The sequence below is a fragment of the Euleptes europaea genome, chromosome 7, assembly GCF_029931775.1.
Source record: "Euleptes europaea isolate rEulEur1 chromosome 7, rEulEur1.hap1, whole genome shotgun sequence".
Classification (NCBI taxonomy): domain Eukaryota; kingdom Metazoa; phylum Chordata; class Lepidosauria; order Squamata; family Sphaerodactylidae; genus Euleptes; species Euleptes europaea.
The window spans coordinates 34808207-34826259 of NC_079318.1; the positions used below are offsets into that span (position 1 = coordinate 34808207).

General features: G+C 44.6%; 1 protein-coding gene across 1 annotated transcript in view; it reads left to right on the forward strand.

Moving 5' to 3' along the window:
• TTC27 (tetratricopeptide repeat domain 27) overlaps window positions 1–18053 on the forward strand; it is a 105525-nt gene that overhangs the window by 45759 nt on the left and 41713 nt on the right. The window contains exon 10 of the mRNA XM_056852662.1: window positions 1786–1899. Coding sequence (XP_056708640.1) covers window positions 1786–1899 — 114 coding nt within the window. The remainder of the gene's footprint in view (window positions 1–1785; window positions 1900–18053) is intronic.

The window sequence follows — 18053 nt, forward strand, 5'->3', positions numbered from 1 at the left end:
GGCCCTCAGTGGCTTGATCAGCTCCTGTCCTTGACCATCGAAGCTTCGTAGGACACATTATTTCTAAACAGTTTGTAATATAAAAACTACATTTTTGAGATTGAAGTACATCTTGTACTTTTTGTGCGACGTATGGGATTAGCTGGACCTTTGTTCTAATCTAGCTTGGCTATTTTTAATGATGTAATGTGGAAATTTTGAACTACACGACTAGCAGGAGCAAATATTTAAAATACTGTTTTTAATTAAGCTGTCTCTTTGTGCAGATCACATTGGAATCTTGCTTTTTTTAACATAGGGCAAAATTGGTAGCATCCATTGTGGTTAAGAGATTTAAGCCTCTCTCTGGAAGTATTCTTTAAACACCTGTTACATTAAAAAGCTGCTTTTAGTTGTGCAATCCAAGGATTAATTTTATAGACAGAAATAAAATCTAGATGTATTCTAATGTGAACAGCTTTCATGTCTTTGGGATAGGAAATCTTCCATACTGGATGTTTGGTCTTACCCAAGGGAAATGAACTGGGGAAGTGTACGCCCAAGTTGAAACAATGATTGATTTGTATTTTGAAATATATGTTGATAGAAATTGCCAAATCATAGAAGCAACCATACATTCTTGGACATTCCACTTGAAGTGAGAACAGAGGCCTCTAGCTTGTAAACTAAAGATTTTGAAGGTGTTAAGGGTAACCTGGTAGGGGGACCAGAGAAGAAAACTACCTGCTTACATATATTTTTAAAACTAATCAGAGTGCCAAGAGGAAGGGGAAGCAGCTGAGGAACTGAGGATGAATTAGGAAGGTAAATTTATGTCAACTTGCTCTCATTGTAAGAGCCGTTCAGTATTGGAGTATAAGACTACATATACATCATAAGAGCCCTGCTGGATCAGACATTTGTATTAGATCAACATCCTGGTTCACACAGCAGCCAACCAGTTGCCCTTGAGGGCCAACGAACAGGGCATAGAGGTCAAGGCCTTCTCTGATGCTGTGTCCTAGCACTAGTATTTGCTGCCATTCTATAGGAGGTTCTCTTTACACCATAGATCTGATCTCTTTGATGGATCTATGTAATGTAATAATGTTTTCTTTTGGCTGAAAATTATTTCATTTTACTCTCAGATATTTTTTGTGATTGCATACCACTGTATTTTAGAGGACCCATGAAAATGTAAAGCCAAAGATGCAAGTTGTACACTTTAAAAAATAGCAAAATTTACACTGAGTAAAAATTTGAAGTTCTTATATTTTTTATTCATCTATATTCCAGAAATTATTTGCAACCAGTGCTTGCCTTTTTCAAATTGCTTGCAAGAGATCTAAACCAACTCTCAGCTATTTTATTGAAGGAGGCATTTCATGAAAAGAATTTTTCATCTTAGAGATGGAACAGCACCCAGCAAGTTCTGTGTCTTGCTGTATGGAAAAAGAACAAAGGAATGGATAAAGTTCCCATAGATAGAGAGACGGTTTTAAAACATTAGGAAATGGTGCCCATGGCATGTTCTCAGAATGTATTGATTGGAATCTTTCCCAAATTGAAAGATGCATTTTGAAGCCTTTCATGAAAACTCAGGTCATAAGATCCAGTTCATAGGATGCTGCAAACTTTGTTGTATTGGCAAAAGTCTTTGAGTTCGCCAATCAGTGATCATACTGGTGAACTGAAATTCATATTGTATATCTCAGATGCACTGGGGTTCATAGAAAAAGCATATTCTCTACCCCCATTGTTAAAATAAATAAGTTCAGCTTCTTTTTGTCTTTTTGCACCCTTCAGTGTCTTCTTTCACAACCAAAGTTCTGGGCAATTCAAACTTCTGCTCTGCTTCTCCGGACGAAACTTGAGAGAGGAAGTATTCGTCGAGTGGAACGGGCGGTGAAACAAACTCAGGTGAGACTTTTTTGGTACATAATCCAGTTTCTCTCCTCTCTTTCTGGTTGTGAAATGCTTTCTTCCTTTTGTAATACTGGTTCTCCTTAAAAATATTTGATTCAGTTTCATTGTGTCGCATTTAAAGCCACGAACCTGCTCTTTTGCGGGAGTGCAGCTCCATCCTGAACAGGAGATATCCCATTTCCTAATACATCCCATGGGAGATATCCCATTTTACTAAGGAAGTCCTATTGCAATAAATGTTAGAGTTGTCTTCACAAGTAGCATGTTTGAGAGTCGTTTTCTGCATCTCTGAGGGGAAGAAAGGAAAATAACGATTTGTGACTGGAGTCCTTCTGAAAACATTCATATTTTAGAGCTAATGTGGTCATCCAGTGACATAGTTGTACTGTCTGTGTCTGTTTCTAAATTTCACTTCCCTTTCTGTATAGTTGGAAAGTTAATGACCTTTGTTGTAAAGCTGAAAAGATTTTGGTTTGTTGTTGCCAACCTGAATGCTATAAGGTTGTAAGTGCTCCTGCACTGTAAAGGTGTTAGTGGATCCAGGCCAATAGGGGTCCCAGGGCCCGTCTGCCCCTACCTGATAAATGGGACCTTCTAACCCTTTCTGGAATAAGAAATATGACACAACACATGTATGGAATAAAACAGGCCACAACTTTTAATACTTACAGCACAACTTACAACATTAGCCATTGGCAAGCATGGAGGCAGAATCCTGACATCAGGTGACCCGCTGCTAGCTGATGTATCCTGTGCCCAGCCCATGCTGGGTACAGCCTGAGATGGCAGATCCAGGACCCACATGGACGGCAGCCACTGTGTGGTCCACTGCCACTTGGGAGGAGGCAGGCCGCCCTGACTGCCACACCGGGCATGTCAACCCACAGGCCTCCCCCCCCAAACCCCTTATTGGGGTCCCCAGCCCGGGAAAAGGGGGCTCGCAGGCCGGCTTTTCCCCAAACAGGATTCTGGCCCCATGCCCAAAACCGCCAACCCCCGACAGTTGGGACAAATAACCACAGTAAAGCAACCTTAATAAACCAACCTTAAACCCAACAATGCATAACAGTGAACAATTCGAGAGCAGTCTGTATGTACCTGGAACAACAGTGAACAACAGTACACAACATGCCTCCAAACTACTAAACAATACATACAACAGTAACAACCTAGCCACAGCCAAGAAAAAGGGGGTGGGTGGGCGGGACAAAGCCGGCCGGGAACAGGGCCGGTCACAAGTGGCTCCGCCCCTTAAATACCCGGCCGGCGGACCAGACTGAACACCTCTGGTCGGTTAGTGCCGGACGGGACGGTGAAGCAGGAGAGCAGGGCCTTGATTGGCCCATTTAAGAAGTAGGCGGGACGAGCGAAAGGCGCACGGTGGCGGAGCATCCGGTCATCGCCATCTGGTCCCCACCACCACCGTGAGGGTCTGAGAGCGGCGCCATGCCGCCCCCTGCTCCGATGACCGCCCGCCAGAAGGAGTTGCCCCAGCCACCAGGAGTCGGGAGGGGAGCGCGGGCCGGCGCTCATCCACCCGCCGCTCCCCCCCCATTCCCGCGGCCAAACGGCCAGCCGGGCCCCGCCACCCCACGCAGCTCCGCAAACAACGGATCCCCGTAAGTGGGGATCCTCCGCTTCTACACAATTCGTAAACTCAAACACTTATTGCTGCGGCTGTCCCAAAAGGCCTCTCTGTCGCAGGTCAGCCTTGTACCAGCTGTAGTACTTTGTACTCATCACGTGGACTTGGATCAGAACTTTGGGTTGGGTTATAACTATACATATTCTTCGAGAACAGCATGAAGGTGGGAACAGAGGCATGAAGTCTCAGAACATAGTGACCACGATGGTGATTAATTCTGTACGTTCTGTTCAGGTTGGAGATCTCAGCGCAATCATTAACACACGGCACGGCTGGGACCTGTCAGCAACACTTTAATCTTTTGCTTAGTACTCCTGCAAAAAGAAAAGAAAAAACCGCTTTGCTTGCTAATAGTGTGTTCACCTGCCTGCATGTAATAGATGGGGCTAAGGGTGTCTGTCTGAGCTGCTGTAAGAGAGAAAAAGAAAGACCAGTGAAGTGTCAGTGGAAGGAGATACCAGGTTCGCATTGGGTTGAATCCCAACTAGTCCTTGCAAAAGTGGGTTCAGTTCTTAGATGGAGCCCCAGTTTGAATCCATGCTTTAAAACCTGATATTGAACATCTTCAAATGGGTGTGTGTGTGTTATGTGCGTACTTTTTGGGAGCTCCTAAGTGTGTAGCCTTGTCAGCCTTATGACTGGAGGTGGGTGTGAGGCAAATTTCAACTTTAGCCTGGCCTGCAACAATTAAGTTTAGGTTGGCTCTTGCTTTATCTGGTTATCTTCCAACTTTGGTGATCTGGATTTGATCTGATTTTTATTACCAGTGCTTGATTTCCGTGGATAACACAATTGCTGAACTGTGGTTTTCATTGACCTGTCAACATTAGAGTTGAATAAAGCTTGTATCTTAGTGATAGGGAGGCTTGAATAACTAGCTTGGCAGTTTCTTGTAGCTGATGCTAAGTGAGTTTGTTCTCCTATGCATCTGGAAGCCTCACTAGAAGATATGAACCTTAGCCAATGGGCTGGATTTTTGTGGTGTTTGATCTTAATTTTTATAGTGGCTATATCTCTTGGTCTCTTTAATTGTGGTTATTTTAAAGAATAATAGTACAATTTTATTATTAGTCATGTTTTTTGAGGCTGCTGACTTGTAATTTATTTTTATATTGTGATTTAATTTAATCCTTGTATTGTGTGAACAAATGGGAAAGTCTAACAACCCTTCATGCTTTATGGACTATTTTTTTATTGAGAATAAAGATACAACGTCACTATTACGACAGTGAGGAACAGTAGCAAACAGTGAATTTGCAAATTGTTTATGCATCCAGCAGTTGTCACTTCCTGAAATGTCCAGAACATTTCTGGGTCTCTTCCCTATCTCAGGTTCACCCTGCTCTTGTGGCGTTTGGGGCATTGGGACAGATCCACGGATGGGGGGAGGCTGTGCCTTCAAGGCCGCCTCCCCCATTTTGGGGACCACCTTACAGGGTCTTGGGGGGTGGAGCCATTCAGCAGCATGCCTGGTTGGGGGCTGTTGGTTGGCTCTCACCACCAGGTGACAAGGGAACCACACAGTGGCTTGTGCCCATGTGGGATCCCGGGGCTTACCACTCCACGGTTTCTCCCCCAGCAGGTGGGCTGAAGGGATGGGTATATCGGGCAGCAGGCAGGTCGCCCAATGCTGGATCTGTCCCCATGCTGCGCCAATGCTCCTGCGGTTGTGTTCATTAAAGCTGTGGCCTACTTTTCCCCGATCGGTTGTGTGTGGCATGTTGATGTCTCTCCCCCCGCCCTGCTTCCTTGCCTCTGGGTCTGCAATTGGGAATCTATCACCTATTCAATCAGCTTTGAAATCTGCATCAACTTAGTCATACATTTTGTCTTTAAAGAATGTTTAGAATGGTCCCACACCTTATGACTCAGGTAACCACACACCCCAATAATTCATTGCTAAAAGGTCCCTGTCTCTCACCTCTCTCCCTGAATCAAGGCTTCTGAAAAGCTCATGAATAAGTAGCTGTTAGTTCATGTGAAGAACGTTATACAAGCAGGCTGCAGCCAGATGTTCACCTCAAAGTAGCTTCTGTTATCTGTTGGGGGAAATGTTGGCAGATCTCTTCTGACCACCCAAATGCAACCCTGGGATTCTGTGTTTGAACATCCATTGCTTGATTGCAGTGGCTACTCCTGAAAGTAGAGGGACCCTCACAGTAGCTGCTGAAGCAGTGTGAGTAAAATAAAAATAAAATAAAAAAACTTGCAGTCAAAAAAGGGAATTGGGGAAGCCTGAATGAGCACATGGAAGCACTTGGATATGCACTTGGGAATCTTTGGATTTCAGCCAGTGCATTTCTATCCTCAAACGTAATAAAACTAGAAATGTAGAGTTCCCCTACTGACAAATGATTTAGCCGTCTTCTGTTACCAAATAAAAAAGCTATTGTAGATAGCTTTAAGAGAATTCCAGTGGCTTGAAATTTGCAACATAGGCTAGTAAGTGTTTTTTTAATCAGCGGCAGCTGTTTCTTTCTTGTGGTTTCTTCAAAAGAGAAGTTGTGTCGGCAATTAAAATGAGTTATAGTATCCAGTGTGCAGTTCAAAAGATTAATTTGAAATGTGTTTGACAGAACGTTACTTTTTTTGTTCTCCATTTTTACATTCACTGTGAAAAAACTGGCTAGTTTAAACAGCTTCTGTGATGGAGCTAAACCCTTTTGCACTGTTTAACTGTTTAATTTGGTAATTGTATATTCTCATAGACGGAACAAACTGTGTTTAAAATGAAATATTGTAATTGCCATATTTGAAATAGTTGACTAATGTGAATTGTAGGCGCCATATCACTCCAGTCTTGGCCCACCTGTGCTGGCCACCAGTTTATTTACAGGCACAATTCAAGTTGCTGGTCTTGACCTTCAAAGCCCTGTATGGTTTAGAACCAACATACTTGAGGGACCTCCTAGTCCTTTATGAACATGCCCAAGCATTGCTGTCATCTTTGGGGGCCCTGCTTCAGGGGGCCTCGCCTTCTGAGATTATCCAGGTACCCACCTGGGAGAGGGCCTTCATGGCACCAAAACTCTGGAATTCTCTCCCCAGTGATATTCATATGTCCTCTTCTGTTGCATTAATGTTGTCTTTATGAAGTACGTTTGGGAGAGAGTTTTTTTATAATTGTTCTATAATGTATTTTATCATGAATGTCTTAAATAGTTACCTGCCTTAGCAGAAAGGGGGGATATAAACTTTGTAAATTAAATAAGTAGATAAATAAAGTATCTGTGGGTCCAGGTACAAGAAGCATCTGAGAATGGCAAGCATGTCCAATAAAATACAGAAGTGAAGAATCAGTTCAAAGATGAGGTGTACTGGTTGAAGTTGTTCAATCTGCCCTGACAACTTTTTTGTTATTGTTAGTGCTATAAATCTAAGCTTGTATAAAATTACATATAAATTTAATTCTGTGTTCATTCACATTGTAAAGCCTACACTTATAATCTCTTGAGATGAAATCATGAATACTAATATATTTTTGGCTGTCAATTCACAGCTGACTATAGTATTTTCAAGGCAAGAGACTTTTGGAGGTGGTTGCCATTGCCTGTCTCCACGTCATGACCCTGGTATTCATTGGAGGTCTCCCATCCAAACAATAGCCAGGGTCAGGGCTGAGTGTGATTGGCCCACGGTCCCCCAGCAAACTTCCATGGTGTGAGTGGGGATTTGAACCTGGGTTTCCCAGGTCCTAGTCCGACACCTTAGCCACTATGCCACACTGGTTCTCACTAACAAAATAGATTGAGTGAAAGGTGGTTTTCTATGGGAAAAGAACCATGAGGAATAATATTTTAGAGGTTAAGCAGTATACATGACACAGTATCATGAATTATATTCCTGATCATATGCTTCCTGCTGGACCCAGGATATTGTCTCCTGCTACTCTGCTCAGCTAACAGCTGTTCATTCCTCTGGGGCAAGGAGCCTAGCTCCAATGCAAGACACTTTTCTTCTAGCAGAAGAACATCTTGTATTGGAAAGTTCCAGTGTTACTTGAATGCAATGGTAGCATACAATCCAGAGTCAACTTTCCTGGATCCTGATTTAGTAATCTGGTATATCACCAGGATCATCCATGGAACACACATGAGTTATCCTCTACTTTTATGTTCTTCAGCTAACTGATTTCTACTAACTGTTCAGTTCTCAAAAATGCTTAAAATTCTGAGACTCAAACAGCTTGGACACTTATTTTTCAACACACTGAGAAGTCCTGTTTTTCTCAGTAACCACAGGTTTTGTCCTTCTGGAAAGTTTATTTCTGAATAAGTGTCATACAGATGTGATTGGAGGATTGTTGAGTGTGTGTATCCATATGTACCATTCACATGTAGAGAGTGGAGCATGGGGACGACTACGACACTTTTTAATTTAAATAAAAAGGCTAGGAAAGAGAGAGGTGGAAATCTAGCAGAGATTGGAGGACTAAGCTACACCTTTCTCCCTGACAAATTAGCTTACCTCCTAGAGCAGGGGTGTTAAACATATGGCCCGTGGGCCAGATCTGGCCCCTTGCGAGTTTTTATCCAGCCCGCGAGCCAGCCACACACACCCCACTCCCGTTGTGGGCTGGCTGTTAAATAAAAGAAAATAAGAGTGTTGTAGTTTTAAGCAGGTTTGCATTTTAAGTAAAAAATAATGTCATTGGTTCTTGTAGGTTATCCGGGCTGTGTAACCGTGGTCTTGGTATTTTCTTTCCTGACGTTTCGCCAGCAGCAGTGGCAGGCATCTTCAGAGGAGTAACACTGAAGGACAGTGTCTTTCAGTGTTAGAGACAGTGAGGACTTCAATGAGAGACACTGTCCTTCAGTGTTACTCCTCTGAAGATGCCTGCCACAGCTGCTGGCAAAACGTCAGGAAAGAAAATACCAAGACCACGGTTACATAGCCCGGATAACCTACAAAAACCAATGAAATCTGACCGTGAAAGCCTTCGACAATAATGTCATTAATTGGCTTTGCCTGTGTATTCTATAAAGTTTGTATCTTCGGTACTTGGCATTACATTTTATGGTACACATGGCCCAGCCTGACCAAGTGATATTTATGTCATATCCAGCCCTCGTAACAAATGAGTTCGACACCCTTGTTGTAGAGGAAATCTGTTTGTGGGGAGTCGTTAAGAATTATACCCTGTAGAGAAAGAAGAGAGAACTTTTCCTTACCATCCCAGAATTTTAATGCTCTAGATTAACTAGTGAATTTGACGGATAGGAGATTAGTAATACTTGAATTTCAAAATGGGAAGCTGATTTAAATTGTTTTTCTCTGCGATTTTAAACCATGATTTATCAAACCACCCCAGTCTCATTTACACTCGGCAAATTATGTTTCCTGACATGATATCAAGGTTGCAGCACAAAGCAATAAAATGCTACCTGGCACAACATCAATTACATTTATAGTACAGATTGTGTTCTCCAGTTTAAAGCACAATACAAAAGGCCTGTCTCTGCATTTTAATTTTTTTGAAAGGCATATTGAAAGATTTGCATATGGGTACTGATTTCAATTTTTCACCATATTCCGTCATTGGCAGAGGACATGCATGTCAGTTCTGAGTCCCAAAATGGGCCAGATTAATATAGTTCTAGACAAGTTCACCTAAATCCCTCCAGGTTCCTTTTATCCTTAGCATGCAGCATTTGAACTATCTTCTGGCTTTTTTCTCTTACCCACTTGCCATTTCCTAAGTAGGTGATCTGCGCCATTCACATTTGTAGTTTTAGTAAGTTTCAATGAGGCTGTTTTCATAAAATATCATGTGGCAGATATCATTACCTCACCTGATTTATGGAATACCCTTGATGACCTTTCAAGTAAGTTCCCAGCTAGTTCTCCTCTGCTAAAAGCTGAGTTGTAGCTATAAGGAATGTGTGGTAAGGATTTGCGCAAGTAGCCCCTTCAATGGTGGGAAGTAATTCCATACTACTAGGAAGATCAGAGGTGCTCCTAAATTAATTATGATTCTTATCATTTCTACAAACATACATACATAATTTTAGCTTGTTTGGAAATGCAAAGCTTCTGCTGTATTCACCTTGACATTCCTACAGAATGTATGCAATCCCTTGTGCTATTTGGTAATTGTCTTATATTGTATATGAGTCATTCTCTCTATAATAATAGTTCCCCACAGCATACAGTGTCTTGCATTCTTCTTTGTTAATTAGACAGATGTGTCTCCCTCCTTTTATGGGGTAATACATCCCTGATGAACAGTTTTCCTCAAGTGTCTTTAATACATACAGAATTTTATCGCTTTAAATCTTAAAGTAGTTCATGAAAATGTGAGGACTTGATTGGGAGGGTTAGGAACAGATAAGACGTTTCTTTTCATAACTTTGTATAAAAGGAATAATGGCGCTATAAAATAAAAATAAAATAAAGAAGTGAAAAGGGAAATACTTCAGGGATCATTGTATCTAATGTACACACGTTTCCTGCCTAGCAAGAGAATCACCAAGAGATAAGATTTACTTTTTATTATGCAATTCTGTGATCTATTTTGGGTAGTTTTCATCACCATTTCTATTGTATCCACATGTTATCAGCCAGGAATTAAATCCCACCCATTAGTGAAATAGTTTAGTGGTTTCTCTTATCATATTGTTGTTTCATTTCAGTAGGAAAGACAGCCAGAAAAAGTCAACATTTTGGCCTCCAGTGGATTTTTGGAAGTCTAGTTATGTCTTTGTCCTGACTGCCTTGATTAGGGGACCTCTGGGGTTGACATGTTATGCAAAATGTTTCCTGATGAACTTGGATTCTGCTGTTTTCAAAGTGAATGGCTTTAAATAAATGCTTCAGAATTATAATAATACAACATCTACAAATGTATTCTAGTGATCTGCCATGTGCAACTTGTTTTCTGAGATAGGGGCACAGAACAGAGAAGGGTTTGAACTGGAAAGCTGAATTAATTTTATTGTTATCTTTTTACTTTTTAAACTTTATTTATTATGCATTATCTACAGGAAGTCTCTTAATGTTGCCACCGTTTTCTGTGCAAAGAAATGGAAATGCTAATATTGTTATGCAGTCTTGATTCCGTACTTATAGTTAGCAGCTAGTTATTTTTCTTGGGCCCCAATTCTTAACACTTCACAGATGGGAAGTTAAGAGTGGCTTCCCATCCCCACCATGATACGTTTAGGCATACAAATATTTACCATATTTTTTGCTCCATAAGACACATCTGACCATAAGACGCACCTAGTTTTTAGAGGAGGAAAATAAGAAAAAATATATTCTGAATCAAATGGTGTACTGCCCCTGGAAGTCCCGCGGGGGGGGGGGTGTCTTTAAACTCCTCCGCACTGCCATCCCAGGCAGCGCAGAGCACTTTCAAGACCCCCCCGGCTTCTAGGGACTCCCTGGAAGCCCGGTGGGGGGTCTTTAAACTCCTCCGCGCTGCCATCCCAGGCAGCACAGAGCACTTTCAAGACACCCCCCCCCCCGCCCGGCTTCTAGGGACTCCCTGGAAGCCCGGCGGGGGGGTCTTTAAACTCCTCCGCGCTGCCATCCCAGGCAGCACAGAGCACTTTCAAGACCCCCCTGCCCGGCTTCCAGGGACTCCCTGGAAGCCGGGCGGGGGGGTATTTAAACTGCTCTGCGCTGCCTGCCTAGGCAGCGCAGAGCAGTTTATCCTCCACACACACACCCGGCGCTTCCCGGTCCCGAGGCTCAACTGTTGGGCGGGTTCTTAAACAGCTGAGCCTCGGGACTGGGAAGGGCGGGGGGAGGTTAAACTGCTCTGCGCTGCCTGGGCAGGCAGGGCAGGCAGTTTAAAGACCCACCACCCCCCTTCCCGGGAGTCCTGGGAAGGGGGGCGGTGGGGGTTTAAACTGCTCCGCGCTGCCTGCCCAGGCAGCACGGAGCAGTTTAAAGACCGCCCTGCCCAGTTTCCTGGGACTCCAAGGAAACCGGGTGGGGCGGTCTTTAAAGGCGGGAAAAGGCAGGCGGGGGGTCTTGAAAGTGCTCTGCTCTGCCTGGGATGGCAGCGGGGAGGAGTTTAAAGACCCCCCTGCCGGGCTTCCAGGGAGTCCCTAGAAGCCGGGCGGGGCTGTCTTGAAAGTTCTCTGCGCTGCCTGGGATGGCAGCGCGGTGGAGTTTAACCTCCCCCCAGCGCTTCCCGGTCCTGAGGCTGCACTGGGCAGCTGGGAGGGGCCTCCCGCCCCCCAGCTGGCTGGCGGCATCCCAGCCGGCTCCCGGGGCGGCCCAGCTCCGTGCCCCGCTGCCGCTGCGCTGGGCGGCTAGGAGGGGCCTCCCGTCCCCCAGCTGGCTGGCGGTTTTAAAGCCGGCTCCCGGGGCACGTGGGCTCCGCGCCAGGCTCCTGCTGCGCTGGGCGGCTGCTGGGAGGGGCCTCCAGCCTCCCAGCTGGCTGGCGGCTTCCTAGCCGGCTCCCGGGGCGTGCCGGCTCTGCACTGGGCTGCCGCGGCCGGGAGTCGGCCGTGGCTCCCAGGGCCTCTCGCAGCTTTGCCCTTCTCCCCGGAACCGGATTCACACACATTCGCTCCATAAGACGCACAGAGATTTCCCTTCACTTTTGGAGCAAAAAATATGGTAATTACTGTGGCTAATTCCTAACAACAAAAAAGGATTTAAATTGTGCTTTAAGAACAACAGTTTCATTCCAGAAGATTTAAAACTCTTTGAAATGCTCCAGTACTCTGTTTCCTCTTTCAACTTCCATGTTCCAGGATTTTTGTAAACTGGGTTGAAGGGCTTAGCCTTAGACTCTGGCTGAGATGTAGAGGACATTGTGGCCCTCTAACGCGTCTGGGCTAACTAATTCCTGTTCCAGCAGGCCTGTGGTTGAGGCCAGCTACAGTTTTCCTATAATTGCTGGCCTCCCTACTTTATTCCACCGTTAATTTACCCACTGCTGCTGAGTGCTATCTTAGTACAGATAATATAGTGTTCGATCTGCCTGCGGGACGCACTGTGGCCGTGTATCACAACTCCACGCGCCATCCAGTAAATGTGATTTTAATTTATGAAGGCTGTTTTAATCTACTTTTAGAAGATTTTATATTTGCTGTTTACGGGAACCACTCTGAGCCTGGCGTTGCTGGGGTAGAGTGGGTTATAAGAATGAAAAACAGATAAATAAAATAATTTACAACTCTGTCAGAATAAGAGGGTGCTGATCTGGATGCCTCACCTTGCAAATGGCGAAAAAAGTAATAGGGAGCATGGCCTTCTCAACGTTAGCATCTCTGCCGTCATCTTTAGAAAGGTTTGCCAAGCGAGATCCCTTCCAATTTTTAGAAAGCCGGCTGAGTCACTTTCAAGGGGTGATCCTGGTTCTTTGCATTTTTTTTAAGTTGTAACCTTTTTATTGGACTGTGTTTGGTATTATGTCACGAGGAGCTTTCAGAGCATAGGGCAGGATCTAAATTCAATAAATGAAGTAAACAGTCCCTTAAACTGATCTGTTAATAATAATTTATTTGGTAGAATAACGCGTTCCTTGTTTTGTTATCTTTTTCCAAAGAGGCATCTGGAATTGGCCACTCGGCTAGATGGATGGCTTCCCTGACGTAGTAACTCTTCCTGTATTTTAAAATGAAATAATCTGTTAGTGGCCTCCATGAACAATGTGACGGGGGTGGGGGGGACACATAGGCCTCTAACAAAAGCACTAATTCATTTGTTATTTTTGGTTGAATCTCTGAAGTACAAATTCAGAGTTATTCTAGAGAGTAAACTACAGCAATTTAGAGATGCCGCCTCTAGAAAAGAATTGATGTTCTTTATTTGGGGGGGGGGCGATGCAGATTGTTCTGTACTTGTGTTCTGTCTGCCCTATATATAATTGAAGGACTTCAGTCTCTAGGTAGGTCAGTCAGTCAGTCTGGCCCTCTTTCGTAATTGCCAAATCACTGCTTGAAATTCTCTGTAGTTAATCTGAGGCCTGGCTACCACTTGCACTGAATTCAAATCAGCTTTGAGTCAGTCATTGAAATAAAACTGTGTCCCTCCAGTTTTGTATGAAACACAAATGTTGTTCTCAGACTGCTGGCATATTTATCTGTGACATATCTGTTGCTCCCGGAACATCCTTGGAAGTATTTCATCTATAGTACACTGCAGAGGCCGTTCTGGTCGATTACATTCATTTATAGCAGGGGTGGAGAACCTTTTTTCCACCAAGGGCCATTTGGATATTTATAACATCATTCACGGGCCATACAAAACTACCAACTTAAAAATTAGCCGACCAAGCCCCAAGCAGGCAGCTGCCCCAGATGACCCCCCCTCCCGCACGGGCAAGCAGGCAGGCATCCAACCAGTGGCGCACTCGCCCACCTGGTGGCACAGGATGGTCTGTTGCATCAGCCGGGCGTAACCGTCCAGCTGCATGCCAGAGTTGTTCCTGCTCCACATAGTTGGGGCCGGATTCTAGAGTCGGCTCCTGCTATCTCCGCCTGCAGGGATGAAATGAGGATACACTGGCTAAGAATCCCCCCCCCCGCACATTCTGGCCCCGCCCCCTTTAACGCCTCTGTTGTCGCCACTTCCACCCCAGCCCTCTTGTAGTACAGAGGGAATACTTTTCTCCATCGCCCGGGTGGGAAAGGGTTAACATAGTTTCTTGGGCAGTCCTAGCAGCTCCATAGCTAACGACTCTTCTGCAAGGGGGGGAAAAGGTTCCTTTTCTCGGCAAAACAAACTCACATCTGCCTTGAATAGAGACTATTCCTGTCCACGGGAGGGGGCGGCTCACGAGATCCTTCTGAGCTAGAGATCTGCCAGAACCCACAAAGGGCCAGACCAAATGATTTTGTGGGCCTTAAACGGCCCCCAGGCCTGACGTTCCCCACCCCTGATTTATAGCAAGGGGGCCTTTAATCTTTTTATTCTTATAATTTCAAAGTGCAATACAGTTGCTTCTTTTTTAGTGTCGTTTTGCTTTGTAATAACATCCTATAAGAACATAAGAAAGGCCCTGCTGGATCAGACCAAGGCCCATCAAGTCCAGCAGTCTGTTCACACAGTGGCCAACCAGGTGCCTCTAGGAAGCCACTAACAAGACGACTGCAGCAGCACCATCCTGCCTGTGTTCCACTGCACCCAGAATAATGCTCCTCCGATACTAGAGAGAATAGGTAAGCAGCATGACTAGTATCCATTCTAACTAATAGCCATGAATACCCCTCTCCTCCATGAATATGTCCACTCCCCTCTTAAAGCCCTCCAAGCTGGCAGCCATCACCACATCCTGGGGCAGGGAGTTCCACAATTTAACTATATGTTGTGTGAAAAAATACTTCCTTTTATTTGTTTTGAATATCTCACCCTCCAGCTTTAGCAGATGACCCCGTGTTCTAGTATTATGGGAGAGGGAGATTTATAAGAATCCTCATTCTTATAAAGCAGCTTCTAGTTACCCAGACCAAACATTTTATCTGGAGAGCCAGATAATTGTACTATTAATTTAAAGCTCGCTGTATCCAAGGAAATGCCTTATGCTTTTAAACAGCATCACATTATTAAGAAGTGTTAACATCAGGGAAGTATGAACTCACAGCTGTCCAATAGTATCATGAGGTAGGTAGCATTTTAATAACAGAATAATTTCCTTGTATTCCTGTTTCTGCATGAGGTTTGCAGCTACAGGGAACCAAGTCAGTCACTGAAAATGAATCCAAGCAAGAAACTTAGCATAGTAAAACCATAAGGATTTATTTAGCAGGATCCTCCACCCCTTTTCTTGTTGTCTCACTGTGTTGCCTGACTCTGTATCTTTCATCTGCTAAGTCCAGCTTGGCAGTGAGCCTAAGCCAGAGGAGGGGTATCGAGAGAGATGGAGAATCTGGTGGGTGGTAGGGTTACCCGGTTTAAGTATTAGATACCAACAAGCAACTGATGATATCTGATGTGGCTTTTTAGTGGTATGTGAAGGGCTGTGAAGGCTACCACATGTGGCTTGGACAATTGCCTGTCCTGACTGATAAAATCTTGCCAGGAACCTTTAATTGGTGTTGTAAATGCTTGCCTTATTGAGTGGGATTTTCTGGAGATTTTGAAAGAGGTTGTAGTGAGATATTTTTTTTAAAGCTAATGATGGATAAAACAACAGTGGCCAATTATATTAGTATAGCTTCAAACTGGCCTTTCCAAGGGAAGATAATTGGGAGGGTAGAGGCAGAGCAGCTCCAGAGTTCCTGGAAGACTCACCTGCCCTTGATTGGCTTGGTTACTCTGGATGAGCTCTGCTTGTAGATTAATAGAGCGAATGCCTCATTATTTGGCTGCCTTGAACATAGTTAACTAATAATTATTTGGCTGCCTTGAACAGTTGACTAATCATGTTTATTGCAGCACTTGGCGAATGATGCAAAGATCTAGAGGGAAAGCACTTGAACAGTTTCAATCATTTTTTAGGACTGTGTTCAGAAGGTTATGATCAGAGAATCTGAGTCATTAGTGTGGAATTTAACATGTAACGTTCCTCAAAACTCTGTACGCTCATCAGTGGTTTGTCATATCTGTGTCAGGCTGTGGAACAACATTGTTTGAAGCTTTGGAGCTTGTCATGAACAGGCTGCAACCCAGCTGTATAGTACTAACCCTCCAGAAGTAGTCATCGCTACTCCAGGCCAGTGTCTGTTGGCTGTGGTGAAGTAGCTCAGGTAAACTGAAACCATACAAGATGGAGTTGATGCTGGATGACATTGCTGATGGCTTGAGTGATGCCTTAGCTTTTGAGATCTGATGAGATCAGGTTAGCCTGGGCCACCCAGGTTAGGGCTCAAAGTAGGATGCCCTGGATTTAGGCTCTGAAGTTAAGCAGGGTCGACCTTTGATAGGGCTAGTTTATCTTTTCTCAGATTCAGTTAAGTGCTTGGGACTTTGAATCCCTTGCAGTGCAAGCAGAGCTGAATTGCATAAATGCCGACTTTCCTGTCCCCCCGCCCCCCCGTGCGAGGGAACATCACAGAGGTTGACGAGAAGGGCCTCAGTGAGAGTGGGAACTGGCAAAAAAAAATCACTTCTTCATCTCTCCATGAGCAGATGTAAATAGCTTGAATGGAAAGGCAGGTTAGAGTCCAAGCCATGGTGTTTTGTTGGACCCATCTCTTTCGTGTGAGAAGCAGGTGTGTGTTGTGACTAAATTGCCTTTTTCAACTTAATTTAGTTGGGAGATTGCTGTTACCTAGATTTGATGAACCCAGCAAGGCTGATCCATAACCATAATCCAGTCACCTTGAGAACAAATTATTGTAACATACTCCATATGGAGCTATCCTTGGAGACAGACTTGGAAACTTCACTTGGTACAAAATGTATCTGCTTAATTACTAGTGAATTAACACAAAAACAAGCCAGTATTTTTAATACATGGGGGGCGTTAAAAGGGGGGTTGTATTCAGTTCCCATGAAAATTTACCAACATGCAGAGTTGCCCCCATTCTGTTACTGGCGGGCTTTGGTTGCGGGGTCTACTTGCACAGCCTAGAGAGAGGCAATAAGGTGTGCCTTCCATCAGCTGGGTCTCACAGTCTGCAAGCATTGCTGAGTGCAATCTCCCCCTCCTCATGCTTTGTGGCCAAGCCAGAAAGTGTAGAGAAAGAGAGGTCAGTAGGTTAGGAGGAGGCTGGAAGCAGCCCACACAACCCTCTTATAAAAAGAGGTCTTCCCTGGGTAGGAAGGAAAAAGACCAATGTGTGCAGGCCTTTCCCTGACCCCTGATTTCTTCATCAGAGGTAAGGGAAAGGCCTGTGGGGCCTGCAGACACAGAGGAAGGTGTGAGGAGAAGAGCAAAATTGTTCCGCCTCATACTCACCCAGAGACCTCTGAGCCCAGTGCCAAGCCCTCAAAGGCATGGCACCAAGCCGAGAAGGCATGTGCTCCGCTCATAATCTGGTAGAGGAATTGCAGCAGATGGCAAGCACTGCTTTTGAAAGGGTTGAATTGTGAGGGGCGAGAGGAGGAGGCAGCAACAGGTGGAGATCAAGGGTATGGAGGGGGATAGGGGAAAGTAGAGGCTGGTGGGAGTAGGACATCTCCTGCTGACTGGCTCTCCTCCTTTGGGGGGTGTTGTCTTAAATCCAGGGCAACCTACTTTGAGCCCTGACCTGGGTGGCCCAGGCTAACCTGATCTCGTCAGATCTTGGAAGCTAAGCAGGGTTGACCCTGGCAAGTATTTGGATGGGAGACCTTCAAGGAATACCGGGGTCATGGCGCAGAGGCAGGCAATTGCAAATCACTTCCAAACGTCTCTTGCTTTGAAAACCCCACCGGGGGGTTGCCATAAGTCAGCTGTGATTTGACCGCAAAAACAACAACAACTCTACTTTGATGTATTGGCTTCTCTCTCTCTGTTTTAGGAGGTTGCTTTCCTTTCGAGTAAATACAATATCTGGGATGAATCACTGTGCACATATTGCACCAATTTTAAGAATACTGCATTGGTTATCAGTTTGTTTTAGTCTTAAGTTCAGTGCTGGCTGTTTTGCTGTTAAAGGCCTAATCCACATACTTAAAG